The sequence below is a fragment of the Brachionichthys hirsutus genome, chromosome 12, assembly GCF_040956055.1.
Source record: "Brachionichthys hirsutus isolate HB-005 chromosome 12, CSIRO-AGI_Bhir_v1, whole genome shotgun sequence".
Classification (NCBI taxonomy): Eukaryota; Metazoa; Chordata; class Actinopteri; order Lophiiformes; family Brachionichthyidae; genus Brachionichthys; species Brachionichthys hirsutus.
This window is the reverse complement of record NC_090908.1, coordinates 12,332,690-12,346,329: the sequence shown is the minus strand read 5'-3', so window position 1 is coordinate 12,346,329 and position 13,640 is coordinate 12,332,690. Positions and strand designations below refer to the sequence as shown.

Genomic DNA, 13,640 nt, shown 5'->3' with positions numbered 1-13,640 from the left:
CAGCGTATTTAAGAACATTACAAACGTCAATGGGGGTAAACACGTATATTTTTTTACAGACGTGGAACCCGAACGTGTTTGTTGTCGGACACCCGACACCGTGCTGTTGGCGTTGCTGAGCTAACGCGGCTCGGACGTCGCGACGGTAAACAGACGGGGACGGTGTAGCTAACTCAACCAGCTAACGCTAGCTGTCGAGTCATTTGCTTTAAGCCGTAGATCTGAGTTCGAACACCGGCCCGAGACTCGAAGCGGGCCGGGTTAGCTAGCGCTGCTAACCGAAGCACTCTAACAACCATTGAAATTACGACGGACGTGTTAGCTAACGACGAGCTAAATGTAAAGCGGCTCCCAGTCCCACATTGTGTCGACCGGTTAAAAGTTTGAGGCACGCGGCCACCGGAAATGTTAATTAATCTGTAAATCAAACTCGAATAATAATAATCTAGGTTGAGGATTTACAATAACTGATTCAGCGCGTTCAAAAAGCGCGCAGCGTAATCTATCAAACTAATCACAAACTGATCGATACAACATCCGACGTGAGATCACTGTCAGACTGTCAAGCCCGATTCTCTTCTTCTGTGGTTTCAGTGCCTGAATGCTGGCGCTTTAGCGCCTCCTGTGAATAAAGCGTGGAAGATGTGAAGCCGAGGAGGACGAAGAAAGGCCGTTTGATCCGGTCTGAAGATCCCAGAAGAACAAGAACAAAGAGAAACGACTTCTGTCCGGCTCGGCCGCCATCGGCTTTACGTCCGCAGGCGTCCTTTTAGACTGCCGGAGTGGAAAACCGTCCCCGTCTCAGGGAATCGGTGCCGTGACACCGGCGGACGCTCGCGCTCCTACGCCATCCTGTGCAACCTCGCTGGACGCTAGCAGCGTAGCCTTGTAGCTTCCTCTGGGCCCGGGCTTTTTACTGCTTCACCGAATCGGGGGGGGGGGGGGCAGTTATGGTGACCTTTGGTCAGGATTTATCGAGGACTTGTCGCGAACCAACGATGACTCTCCGAAGGTTTCCTTCTCCGTTCAGCTGGAGCTGACACCTGAAAAGTTCCCACTTATTTATCGAGGACCTCCGGGGGGGGGTTCTCTTGGGACCAGAACCCTCCTCCACCTCGGCTTTTGGTTTCGTACTCGCTCTTAACTCCTCCCCCGTCTTAAAATCTTGACCAATGAGCTCCTCCTCTAATCTCGGCGCCTCCGAATATCGCCGTGTCTTTGCTGGGGGGCGCCATGCCCACCAACCAGTTCTCCTTGTGGACCGGGGAGAAGCTTCGGAGCGGTTCCGGTCCGGAAAGTCCCACCGCTGTGACTTCCATCAGGAGGACCACCGAAGTGCCTCGTCGCCCGGCTTCCGTCGAGCTCTCCAGGAGGAAGGCACAAGACAAACTCCTGAACGCTCGCGTGGCCCCGCCCACTTCCTCTACAACCGTGGCTCCGCCCTTGGTGTCCGAATGGGGCAACGGAGGCGGAAATGGAACCAACAACCACCAACTCACCGCAGTGCCAGATGGGATCCGTAGCCGATCCCCAAAGCAGGCTGGGAGCAGCGCCCCGTCCCCTGCCTGCCAGCGTGGGTTCAGGGCCCGGCTGAACGACCCCAAGGGACCAGAACCCCCCCCTGCTGCTCTGGGACCAGAACCTCCCTCTGCTGCTCTGGGACCAGAACCTCCCCCTGCTGCTCTGGGACCAGAACCTCCCGCTGCTGCTCTGGGACCAGAACCTCCCCCTGCTGCTCTGGGATCAGAACCTCCCCCTGCTGCTCTGGGACCAGAACCTCCCCCTGCTGCTCTGGGATCAGAACCTCCCGCTGCTGCTCTGGGATCAGAACCTCCCCCTGCTGCTCTGGGATCAGAACCTCCCCCTGCTGCTCTGGGACCAGAACCTCCCGCTGCTGCTCTGGGATCAGATCCTGCTGACCTGATCATCCGAGGGAAACCTTCCCGACGGCAAAGCAGCGAGGTGAACGTGCGTTCGGACGTTTTACACCATGAATACTTTTTATTTTATACTCTGGTTGTTGTTTTATGACAAACTGAAAAACTGATTTATTATTATTATTTATTATATTTTGCCGCCGTTGGTCTGACGGCTCCGCGTTTCTCCTTCCAGCCCGACGCTGCAGACTCTTCCTCCTCGCCGCCGTTGCCTCCTCTGTGCCTTACTCCTTGCGAACAGCAGGGGGCGGCACCGGGAACAAGTGCCTGCCAGACCCCGCACCTGAGCGAGGAACGTCCGCGTCCACCGGGGGGCGCCTCGCCAGCCTCCAGACAGTCTAGTCCCTCTCCGAACCGAACCGGCGGCGGCGGCGGCGACGCCCCGCCTGCTGATGTCATCTCAGGTAATCCGAATGATTGGTCGCCATCAGAGGCCAAAGAAACCACGAACCCCCCGAGTACCTGCGGCGACGTCCACGCGGGGGGCGCGGTCTGCTCCGTGGCCAAACGGGGGGCGTCGCCCTCCCTCTCGCCTTCGCCTCTCCTCCCTTCCTCGCCCTCCCAGCCGGAGGAGGCTCGCCCCCCCAGGTGAGCACGTTTGGCTTCTTCTCCTGCTCGTTTCTTCTTCTTCGTCTCGCCGCGGCGGCTCTGATCGGTCGGGCCTTGTTGTTCCGTGTGTCCAGCCAGGTGGACGGCGTGGAGGAGGAGCTTCCCGGCGAGCTGGAGAACACCTGCAGCGATGACGGTAACGCGATATTCAGATTTACGCCGCCGCCGCCGCCCGGCGTCTTTCCTCCGCTCGCTGACGCCCATGGTCTTTCGCCCTCAGGTGACTCGGACTGTTCGTCGGCGTCCGCGGCGTCCACGCCGCTCCACTCTGGGTGAGACGCCGAACGATGGTCGTTTCCTCATTGTTTCCCGTTCCTTTATCCGGTTGCCTTCGCGCTGTCTCTCTCTCTCTCTCTCTCTCGTTCTCTCGCTGCGTTGTTAAAGGGGCGTGAACACAGAGGGCGCTGGAACGCTCCGCCGCGTTGTTGTTGCTGTGAAGCCTCAACAGCAGAACCCCCCCCCCACCCCCCCCTCTTTGCTGTGACCGCTCGGCTATTGTTGCCGGTTTTCCCCACAACCAGCTGATTTGTTTATACATGCCCCCCCCTCGCCCCGCCCCCACCCCAGCGTTCAGGTAACACCTGCGGCGTACCTGTCGGTTTCATTCCGAGGCTCGCCCCGTCTCCTGCTTCATGACTGTCACGTGAGTGTTTCCGTCGCCGGCTGTTAGAATCGCCCGCCTGAAGGGGCGTCATCGTCGATTGGGGGGGGGTCAACCGACGTAGGAAAGGCGGGGTCAAGAACCTGCTGGACTTCCTGCACGAGCGCCCGAATGACGGACGGAAGCGGTCGGATGTCGGCTAACCGTCGGCGACTTTCTTTTCTCCCCTCAGAATCGAGGAGCCGGCGTCTCCGGGGGCGGGGGCCGACCGAGAGGAGCGGCCGGCCGCGGTCGCCAGCCTGTTCCCGCTGGTCGCCCCGACGCTCTACTTCAGCACCGCCAACGAGAAAGGTGAGGCCGGGCTCGTGCCGGGAACGCGTCCCGAACGGCGACCGGAACCGTTAACCGTTAACGAGCGGCGCCGTGGCGTTCTGCGTCCCCCCCCCCCCCCGCAGTGGAGCTGCTGCCCGTGGAACAGAGGCGACTGCTGAAGTGGAAGATGAGCACCGTCACGCCAAACGTGGTCAAGCACGCCGTCGCCAGGTCGCACTTCAAAGTCACCAAGAGTAGGTTTCCCGCGTCGCACGCTAAACGCCGGCGGGTCCCGCCGTGACCGTCCAGCGTCTGTCCCGCCGTGACCGTCCAGCGTCTGTCCCGCCGTGACCGTCCCGCGTCTGTCCCGCCCACACAGAGCGCTACGACTGGCTGGGCTGCTGGGGACACCACATGAAGTCTCCCGGCTTCAGGATGCTCCGGGAGCACCAGAAGGTGAGGCCCCGCCCCCGCCCCCCCCTGCCCAGCGCCTCGTACACTGACCGACCCTTCCGTTGCCGCAGCTGAACCACTTCCCAGGAACCTTCCAGATCGGCAGGAAGGACCGCCTCTGGAGGAACCTGTCCAGGATGCAGGCTCGCTTCGGCAGGCGAGAGTTCAGCTTCTTCCCCCGGACCTTCGTCCTCCCCCAGGACCTCAAGCTGCTCCGGCAGGTTTGGGAGGACGGCAGCACCAGGCAGAAATGGATCGTCAAGCCGGTGCGTCGTCCGACTCCGTGAGGTGAAAACCCGAACTCGCCGGCGCTGACTCCGTCTCGTTTCATTAGCCGGCGTCCGCCAGAGGGGTCGGGATCCAGGTCATCCACAAGTGGAGCCAGTTGCCCCGCAAGAGGCCGCTATTGGTCCAGAAGTGAGTCGCCCGGAGACCCGTTGTTCTCGGCTGCCGGCCCGTTTCTACTTGTTCGGTGACGCGGAGCGTTTTCACCCCGACCTGTGACTTGCAGGTACCTCCACAAGCCCTACCTCATCGGCGGCAGCAAGTTCGACCTGCGCCTCTACGTCTACGTGACGACCTACGACCCGCTCAGGATTTACATCTTCTCCGACGGCCTGGTCCGGTTCGCCAGCTGCAAGTCAGTACCGACCCGATCCGGCGGCGTAGATCAGCTGATGGTCAGTACCGACCCGGTCCGGGGTTTGATTCGGTCCGTTCTTTTTTTCTTCCAGGTATTCGTCTTCCATGAAGACTCTGAGCAACAAGTTCATGCACCTGACCAACTACAGCGTCAACAAGAAGAACGCCGAATACCAGAGCAACAGCGACCATAAGGCCTGCCAGGGGCACAAGTGGTAACGACGAGGGGGGGGGCGAGGGGGGGGCGCCGGCCGACGCCGCGGCGTTCGCACGGCGTTCATTCTGCTCTGCTTTTTCAGGGCGCTGAAGGCCTTGTGGCAGCATCTGGGCTCCCGGGGGGTCGACACCCCCCGATCTGGGACAAGATCAAAGACATCGTGATCAAAACCATCATCGCGTACGTTTCCCGTTCCAGAACTGCAGTTCTTTAAGTTCTAGCATCACACGAGATGTCAAACATGAACGGCTGGTTGAGGAGGGGGGGGTGGCGACAGGAAGCCGTGCTGATCGGTGCGTCGTGGAATGATCGTTGATCTGTCTGCGTATTGATTATCAGCTCTGAACCGTACGTCAACAACCTGCTGAAGATCAACGTCCGGACGCCTCGCAGCTGCCACGAGCTGTTCGGCTTCGACATCATGCTGGACGAGAACCTCAAGCCCTGGATCCTGGAGGTCAACATATCGCCGAGGTGACGCGCACACACGCACACATGCACGCACACACACACACACACACACGCACACACACGCACACGCCCTGACTACGTCCTGTAATCGTCCCGTTTCCGGTCCAGCCTCCATTCCAACACGGCGCTGGATGTTTCCATTAAAGGTCAGATGATCCGAGACCTGCTGAACCTGGCGGGCTTCCGCGTTCCACAAAGAGAGGAGGTGATCGCTCCCTGCAGCAGCGCCACCAGCAGGTAGCGGGGAGGGGGGCGGGGTGGAGGGCGGAGGGTGGAGGCCGTTACAGCAGCCACAAGTCCCGGGTTAGGAGCGACTTACAGCCTCAGAAGAGATCTGAGCTCCCCGTGTGTGCGTGTGCGTGTGCGTGTGCGTGTGTGTGTGTGTGTGTGTGCGTGTGTGTGTGCGTGCGTGTGCGTTGACCAGGAACAAGCCAGACGTGTCGGCCGACGAGAAGCTGAAACGGGCTTTTTACGTCACACAGCGCTTCGCTGACCAGGTAAGCAAGCGCAGGTAAATATAGTTTACAAATTAAAAGCCCGAACAGGAAGCGTGACGTCGTCTCTGACAGGACTTCCTGTCGACCGTGTTGGACGTCTTGACCCCAGAGGACGTCCGCCTGCTGGCGGAGAGCGAGGACGAGCTGAATCGGGTCGGGCAGTTTGAGCGGATTTTCCCGTCGGCGTCGTCGTCTCGCTACCTGCGTTTCTTCGAGTGTCCGCGATACCTCAACATCCTGCTGGACCAATGCGTGACCAACCGTGCGTGCGTGCGTGCGTGCGTGCGTGCGTGCGTGCGTGCGTGCGTGCGTGCGTGCGTGCGTGCGTGCGTGCGTGCGTGCGTGCGTGCGTGCGTGCGTGCGTGCGTGCGTGCGTGCGTGCGTGCGTGCGTGCGTGCGTGCGTGCGTGCGTGCGTGGCGTGCGTGCGTGCGTGCGTGCGTGCGTGCGTGCGTGCGTGCGTGCGTGCGTGCGTGCGTGCGTGCGTGCGTGCGTGCGTGCGTGCGTGCGTGCGTGCGTGCGTGCGTGCGTGCGTGCGTGCGTGCGTGCGTGCGTGCGTGCGTGCGTGCGTGCGTGCGTGCGTGCGTGCGTGCGTGCGTGCGTGCGTGCGTGCGTGCGTGCGTGCGTGCGTGCGTGCGTGCGTGCGTGCGTGCGTGCGTGCGTGCGTGCGTGCGTGCGTGCGTGCGTGCGTGCGTGCGTGCGTGCGTGCGTGCGTGCGTGCGTGCGTGCGTGCGTGCGTGCGTGCGTGCGTGCGTGCGTGCGTGCGTGCGTGCGTGCGTGCGTGCGTGTGCGCGCGCGCGCGTGTGTGTGTGTGAAGGCACTGCCCGGTCAACACTGTCTTGTGCTCACTGCTCAGGCATCGACCTGCTGGCCGCCCTCTGTCAGGAAGGAGTCCACCTGGGAACCGGACGCGCCGCCTCCGTTTACATCCAACACATTTTTGTGATCGTTTTTTTTTCTCCGTTTGTGTAGTGGTGTGAATGCAGCTACACCTCTCAGGTTGACCCTCGTAAACGGGACCGCCCCCACCCAGCCAGGTGCGCACGCACACACACACACACACACACACACACACACACACACGGGAACGATTGCTCCGCCCAGGAAGTTTCTATAATAAAATAAATGGTATTTGTTTCTCCTTTAATGAACATTTTCACGCTCGTACGTCAGATGTGAAGGTGTTTAAATCAAGCGTCTCCCTGCTGCTGTCCTCCGTCCCCGTCCTCAGAGTGTCGGTCAGCCGTCAGGACGCCGACGACGCTTCGGACAGGGAAGTGGGTTCACCGAGTTCTGGATCCAGCGTCGCCAGCAGCGCCCGCGCTAGCCCCCAGCCCCGCTCGGACCCTGCTGCCCCGCCAGCGGACCCCCGACCCCGCCCGGACCCTGCTGCCGAGGATCCGGCATTAACAGAATAAACACGGAATGTTGGACATCCCTTCACGGAGCCAGTTCCTTTTCTCGCCTTGATGTGACGGCATCTCGCCAAGCCAGAAACCGGTAGCGTAGCGTAGCTTAGCTTAGCGTAGCTTAGCTTAGCTTAGCTTAGCTTCTCCCTTCATGCCTGAGTCCTGCAGAGACTTGAAACGCGACGCGTCATCCTGCACAATGCGCGCCACGTCCGTGTCAAACTTTACACGTCCCGTCACAATGAAGTAGCCTCAAACGAGTGAGAAATGCCACGTGCACTTCCTGGTGACGTGCGACTGAAGCTGAGTTTTAATATTCTAATGACTAAAGCGTGACGTGGAGCGTTGATGTGTTTGAGGCCTGCAGGACGGAATCAGCTCGGCTGTAGCTCAAAGCAGTAAATAGAGTGTTTCAGACAGATAATTCCATTTCCTCGCAGTATTAGTCTCGGCCACCAGGTGGCGCACAACGTAGGAAGCGAGGCTTTTAACGTGTTGCCACAACGTACAGAACCGGCAGGAGGACGTTCTCTCTGGCACCAAGAACTTAACGTTTATTAATGAATGTTTCGATTAGAATGAAGAAATTCCTTCTGGAGTTCTTATATTATTATTTTTTTTTTACCAACTTATGGCACATTTTTACGTTTCATTTGTGGTGCAAGTCTCATGATTTTGGGTTTTTCTCTAAATAAATGACTTTTCTTCACTTATACCATGTTTGTGTCTTTTCCAGTATGTAATATGCTTTCATTCTTTTTTTCCGGTTCGAAGTTCAGGAAGTAGAAGAGAAAAGATTTGAAAACAAATCAGAGTTATGAAGCCATAAAGTCCAACAAGATCGAGAAGAATTCAAAGAAAGCAAATATTAAGGGAGAGAAAAAAGACGAGGAGGGAAAAAGAAAAACAGACTGCAAAAGTAGGAGGGTCTAAGGAGGGGATTGGACACAGGTGCAGACAGGAGGGCGGAGCTAATGGGACAGGTGTGACTAATGTTAGGAGCAGAACAGAGAACATGCTACCGGACAAAAACAGGATTTGAACCAGATAGGAAGTGATTTTACACGTTTTGTCCCAATAATTAGACATTTTAAATATATTTTTTTACCACTTTATGAAGGAAATCGTCAACATTGAGAGGATTTTCCATTTCCCCCTGAACTCCAAGGTTTGTGTTTGACATGTTCACTTCTCACTAGTGGATGATTTAACACTTGTCTGATGTCATCAGGGGTATACATTACCCCCCCCCCCCCCCCCCCACACTCTCAAAATGCCACAGGCCTCTCACCCTCCGGTCCAGATTTAGACCTCATACCCTGCTGGCTGAAGCTGGCTGGCCGTGTTTACCTTGTCTTTCGCTTCCAGAACCGCCGTCTCTGCTTTTCTGTCTGTCTTCGCCATGTCAGGACTCTCGTCGCCCCCCCGGCCGTCCGACTAGGAAACCGAACCCCACAGATGCCCGAGTTGGACGGCGGGTAGAAGCTCGTACTCCAGGGTGTCACCGGGCGGCCTGGTTCCGTGGAGGCAGAACAACTGCCCCGCTTCCCCAGCTATGGAGCCTCTTGCTGAGGTAAGACTCTACTGACCGCTGGACCCACTGCAGAGCTGTGGGCCGGTACTGATCCTCTACTGACCGCTGGACCCACTGCAGAGCTGTGGGCCGGTACTGATCCTGTACTTCCTGTCCCAGGTTCCGCTATTCGAGATGGACGAGGAAGAAGACAAGGAGGAGGACGTCCTCTCGGGGTATGACCGAGGTAAAGAGGAGGAGAGAAGGACTTTGCGTGCTTGGAGTTTTAGTGCCACCTTTTGTCGTCTGAGGGTTCTGCTAGCGTTGCAGACGAGGTCCACCCCCGGCCCCTACCCAGTGCTACTTTTATTTTTAACCCAGCTAACGAGCTTCACTTTAACGTGACTCGTTTACTCGTAGGGGGTCGCAGGTATGCGTCGCCTTCGGGCGCGGACCCCGACGCGTTCATATACATGAACTTCATGAAGAGCCGCCGCTGCTACGACGCCATTCCCACCAGCTCCAAGCTGGTCATCTTCGACACGTCGCTACAGGTACGGGTTTGAGTTTCGGTTCCCTTTCCTCTCCGGAATAAAGATGAAACGCTGCAGAAGGTGCTTTCTGTGTCTGCCAGGTGAAGAAGGCCTTCTTCGCCCTGGTGGCGAACGGTTTGAGGGCCGCGCCCCTGTGGGACGGCAAGCTGCAGTGCTTTGTGGGTGAGCCTCGATGCATCTGAGCTACTTCCTGTTTCTGCGTCATCCTGCCAGTTTATAGAAATCTAACACTAAAGGTCGGTTCTTTTTGAACATTGAGTGATGCTGATCCACGACTGATGAATCTGTGTGTGTGTGTTTGTGTGTGTGTGCGTGCGCGCGCAGGTATGCTGACCATCACTGACTTCATCAACATTCTCCATCGTTATTACAAGTCTCCCTTGGTGAGCGCCTCCGACCCGATGGTCAGGCTGAACGTCGCCGCCGTTTGTTTCTGTCGACCAGATTTCATGTAAATTGAACATTTTAGATCTCGAGTTTCGTGTCAGTTCGTTGTGACGCCGCTTGCCTCGTGCTCAGAATGTCCAAGCGCTCCTAGAATGCCTGTTTGACCGCGACCGGCTCGCCTTTGACGTGCAATCAGTCCACAGGTCCAGATCTACGAGCTGGAGGAACACAAGATCGAGACGTGGAGAGGTTTGTAGCGTGGACACGCCCACCGTCGGGGATAAATCTGCTCCTGCGGCTTCTCTCAACTGCTCGCGTCTCCGTCTCTGCAGAGATCTACCTCCACTCCGTCAACCGGCTGATCAGCATCACTCCCGACTGCAGGTGTGGAAAGAGCCCGTTCCTGACACGGTCCTTAAAAGCGCTCGGAATGAACGCCGAACGACGAGTTGGGTTGTCTCCTCAGCTTGTTTGACGCCGTCTACACCCTGTTGAAGAACAAGATCCATCGGCTGCCGGTCGTCGACCCGGAGTCGGGAAACGTCCTGCACATCCTCACTCACAAGCGCATCCTGAAGTTCCTCCACATCTTTGTAAGACTTCAATATTTGGCCCTGAAGTCAAAGCGTCGTCCCCTTATGGGAAGGTCGGTGGTTCGAGCCCCAGTTCCCCCCCCCCCCCCCCCCAGTCTACATGCTCATGTATCCTTGACTAAGATACTTACCCTCAGCTTGTTCCCCGTACTAGCGCTCTCGTCTCTCTTCCAGGGATCTATGATTCCTAAACCCAGGTTTCTCCAGAAGCGGATCGGTGAAGTCGAGATCGGAACCTTCCGAGAGATCGCGACGGTCCAGGATTCCGCCTCCGTCTACGACGCCCTCACTATTTTCGTAGAGCGGAGGGTATCCGCTCTGCCTGTCGTCAACGAGCGAGGTGCTTTAACCAAACCGAGATTTGTTGGTTTAATTCCAACAAACGATTGAACCGCAACGTCGTGTTCAGGAAGACGGTGAGAGTCTTGATTTGGCGTGCGCGTCTGTCTCTGCAGGTAAAGTCGTGGCCTTGTACTCCAAGTTTGACGTCATTGTAAGTCCGTCCCTCCTCGACACCGTTCAGACGACGTAATGTTTGTGGGTCTCGTTGTTCCGTCAACGCCGTTCCGATGAGTGGTTAGCAAGCGAGGACACCTGTTGAACAATCTGTAGCACGAGGTGCACTTCGGGTAGGCGGAGCTTAAACGAGACGCAACTTTAAATTGGGTTGCCAGATGGAGGACGTAATCGTCATGGAGACCAGAACTCGCCGGATCGTGATTCCCGACACGCTGGCCGCTGCCTTGGGATTGCGGGATGTTCACGACATTTAGCATACACGTTAGCACGGACGTTTGGGGAAAGCGTATCGTTGTCCGTCTTGTGACGTCTTTCAGAACCTCGCAGCCCAGAAGAACTACAACAACCTGGACATGACGATGCAGCAGGTCGTCGCCTCCAGGGCCTGCTGCGTGGAGGGCGTCCTCAAGTGTTACCGCCACGAAACGCTGGAGACCATCGTCGATCGCATCGCTCGGGCCGAGGTAGCATTCCCTAGCGTAGAGGCTCATTTTAGATGGCGGAACAAAGTTGGTCCTGCGCCGCCACCTCCTGTGACTTGTGCTGCAACGATCAAATCTAACGTGTTCAGGTTCTCAGCAGTCGTGAATATTTGAGTTTCGTTCCTCTGCCAGGTGCATCGCCTGGTGCTGGTCGACCGTGACGATGTGGTGAAGGGGATCGTTTCCCTGTCGGACCTTCTACAGGCCCTGGTTCTCACCCCTGCAGGTATCGACGCTCTGCACTCCTAACCCCTTCGACTCCTACGTTGCTCTTTCTCTCAGTCCCCTGGTCTGTCCGTCCATCGACCCACCTCCTCATCCAAAGCCTCCTTCACTGCCGTGAGTGCTCGAGATAGACGGACTTGCACTTTATCGCCAACTGAGAGGGCTTTCCGCTGTTGGCAGGTCCGCCCATGAGAATTGATTACTCTTTGTGACGAGGGTGGGGGGGGTCTCTCGTTCCTTCCAGATATCCATCTTGTACTCCAACCAAGATCAATCTCTGTTGTCTTGAACTTCGCTCTAACCATCTCATCTAAAATGAACCGAAATTAGCCGAGACCGTTTCCTAGTTGCACGGCGACACCCCAGAATTTCTTCTGTCTCAAACTTTGGGACAGATTGATCAATAGCGTGATCAATTCTTGGCTGAAATGAAATTGATTCAGAAAACGAAGGAGTCCAAAAGTTTTCCTCGGTTCTCATGAATTTCTTGTTTTGATCTTTTCTAGATATTTTTTAAGAGATCGTGCTGTCAACACCGAAGAGGACGGGAAGGACGAGTTAAACCATAACCGACTTTCTGCTAGCGCTAGCAGACGTTAGCAACGAAAGGCAAATCGTGGACAGAGATGATGGAAACAAGCTAGTCGTGTTGCTTGACACTTTTATTCACAATTTTTTATTTGGCAAGAAGTAAAGATTTGTCTTTTAGAATGATTTCGCGTTGTTCATTTACTGACTCTAGATCAGTTTTATAAATGTGTCGTCACTTTGGGGAGAAAATGATTCTATTTTGTTTTTAACCTGCATTTGAAAGACTTCTCAATGAAATATTAAAGTTGCACAAATAAACAGGGATGCACCCCCCACAAATAATTTACAATGAGAACTCACTGGGGGGGGGACCACTCGTATGTAATTAGCCGTTTATTTCTATGACTGGATAAAGATTCAGCGGTAATGTGATCCTTTATCAGGATTTAATGGAACCATTCTCTAACTTCCTGTCGGGATGCGATCGCGCTGAAGCTGCCGATGGAGCGGTTGGTTGATCAGGATTCAGGACTGAGGTTCACGCACCGATCCGATGCCGGGAGCGTCGCCTGCTGATCCCTTCAGGCGTGACGGCTCTGTTTGCCCGGGGCGGATCTGCTAAAGCTGCCAGATTCATACATCCTGGTCACCTGATTACTGGTGTAACACACACACCTACACACACACACACACTCACGGTCACATGTTTATCACACCAAAACAAACGGGATATAAATAATCTATACCACTGCTAATCACTTCCACTCCAGCAGAGCTCTAACTCTGTAATATCAAATATAAAAACCAGTCAGAAAAAAATAAAATGAATAAAAAGGTCCGAGTGTGTTTGGAGGCTCGCTGTTTGCGCCGTGCATCAACCATATGCTCCCGTTTCACGACTCCGACTGCTGGACAAACAGCCAGCAGCCAATCAGAGGCTCCCCCCCCCCCCTTCTCCGCTACCTCGGATGTCTGAGCCGGCGCGTGCAGACGGGATGCGGCGGTCCAAGTTGATCCACCGGCGCTGAGGAGCGACGGCGACATCAAACTGCAGCAATGGAGCGCAGGTAGGAGACCAGCCCGGCAAGGGGGGGGGGGGGTCGGCAGGATGGTATGAATGAATGGATCCTGGGAATTATATTATGTCAAATTCTAATCTTTCCTCACTCAGTTATGATCCCCAGCTTTCTCCTTCTGGGTCTGCTCCAGGTTTCTTCCTGTTACAGGCAGTCTCTCCACCGTCTCTGTTCATCTCATTGGAGGTCGTTGGTTCTCTGTAGACTAAAGAGTTGGACCAGCTCTACTAGCAAAATGCTTCGATAGAACTTTGGTTTGGTGCCTTTTATAGAAATGACTTGACTTTTTGCCGCAATGTTAAGAAGTGCTGCGTCTTGCAATGCTTAAAATGCGACATTACTCTTTAGATAGTCTCAGTGGGAATGGATTTAGTCCTGCTATCGTGTCTGTTAGAGACATTTGATATAAAGTTTCCTCTAGAAAGGATCTGGATCTTTACAGACCTTCTGACTTTCCGGTTGACTGTCGTCTCTCTTGCTTTTCCGATACTGAAAGCCCCGAGTTGAGCTTGTTACGAGTTCATCGTAGGAAACGTTGATGCTCTCGGCTCGGCTCCCAGAAAAAAAAAACCGAACCGCAGGAACCGCAGCAAGTTCAACACCGGCGAGATGAG

At 55.9% G+C, this 13,640-nt stretch overlaps 2 protein-coding genes and 1 long non-coding RNA gene across 3 annotated transcripts; all 3 read left to right on the top strand.

Moving 5' to 3' along the window:
• Positions 1-3,178: 3,178 nt before the first annotated feature.
• ttll4 (tubulin tyrosine ligase-like family, member 4) lies at positions 3,179-6,709 on the top strand. Its single transcript, XM_068745969.1, is given in 15 exon segments — positions 3,179-3,189; positions 3,380-3,498; positions 3,603-3,713; positions 3,839-3,915; positions 3,984-4,178; positions 4,247-4,329; positions 4,424-4,552; positions 4,647-4,769; positions 4,854-4,903; positions 4,906-4,951; positions 5,111-5,245; positions 5,351-5,479; positions 5,667-5,739; positions 5,812-6,001; positions 6,594-6,709. Coding segments are annotated over 15 exon segments (1,587 nt in total).
• LOC137902458 (uncharacterized) lies at positions 6,709-7,175 on the top strand. The gene is made up of 2 exons (XR_011105729.1): positions 6,709-6,774; positions 6,969-7,175. It is a non-coding gene; the product is annotated as an uncharacterized lncRNA (long non-coding RNA).
• Positions 7,176-8,496: 1,321 nt separating this feature from the next.
• prkag3b (protein kinase, AMP-activated, gamma 3b non-catalytic subunit) lies at positions 8,497-12,107 on the top strand. The gene is made up of 13 exons (XM_068746547.1): positions 8,497-8,719; positions 8,840-8,906; positions 9,080-9,213; positions 9,294-9,375; positions 9,538-9,596; positions 9,804-9,849; positions 9,933-9,984; positions 10,067-10,193; positions 10,368-10,533; positions 10,649-10,686; positions 11,030-11,176; positions 11,327-11,533; positions 11,926-12,107. The coding sequence occupies exons 1-12, from the start codon at positions 8,702-8,704 to the stop codon at positions 11,441-11,443; spliced, it is 1,053 nt and encodes a 350-aa protein (XP_068602648.1). The 5' UTR covers positions 8,497-8,701; the 3' UTR covers positions 11,444-11,533; positions 11,926-12,107.
• The last annotated feature ends 1,533 nt before the right edge of the window (positions 12,108-13,640 follow it).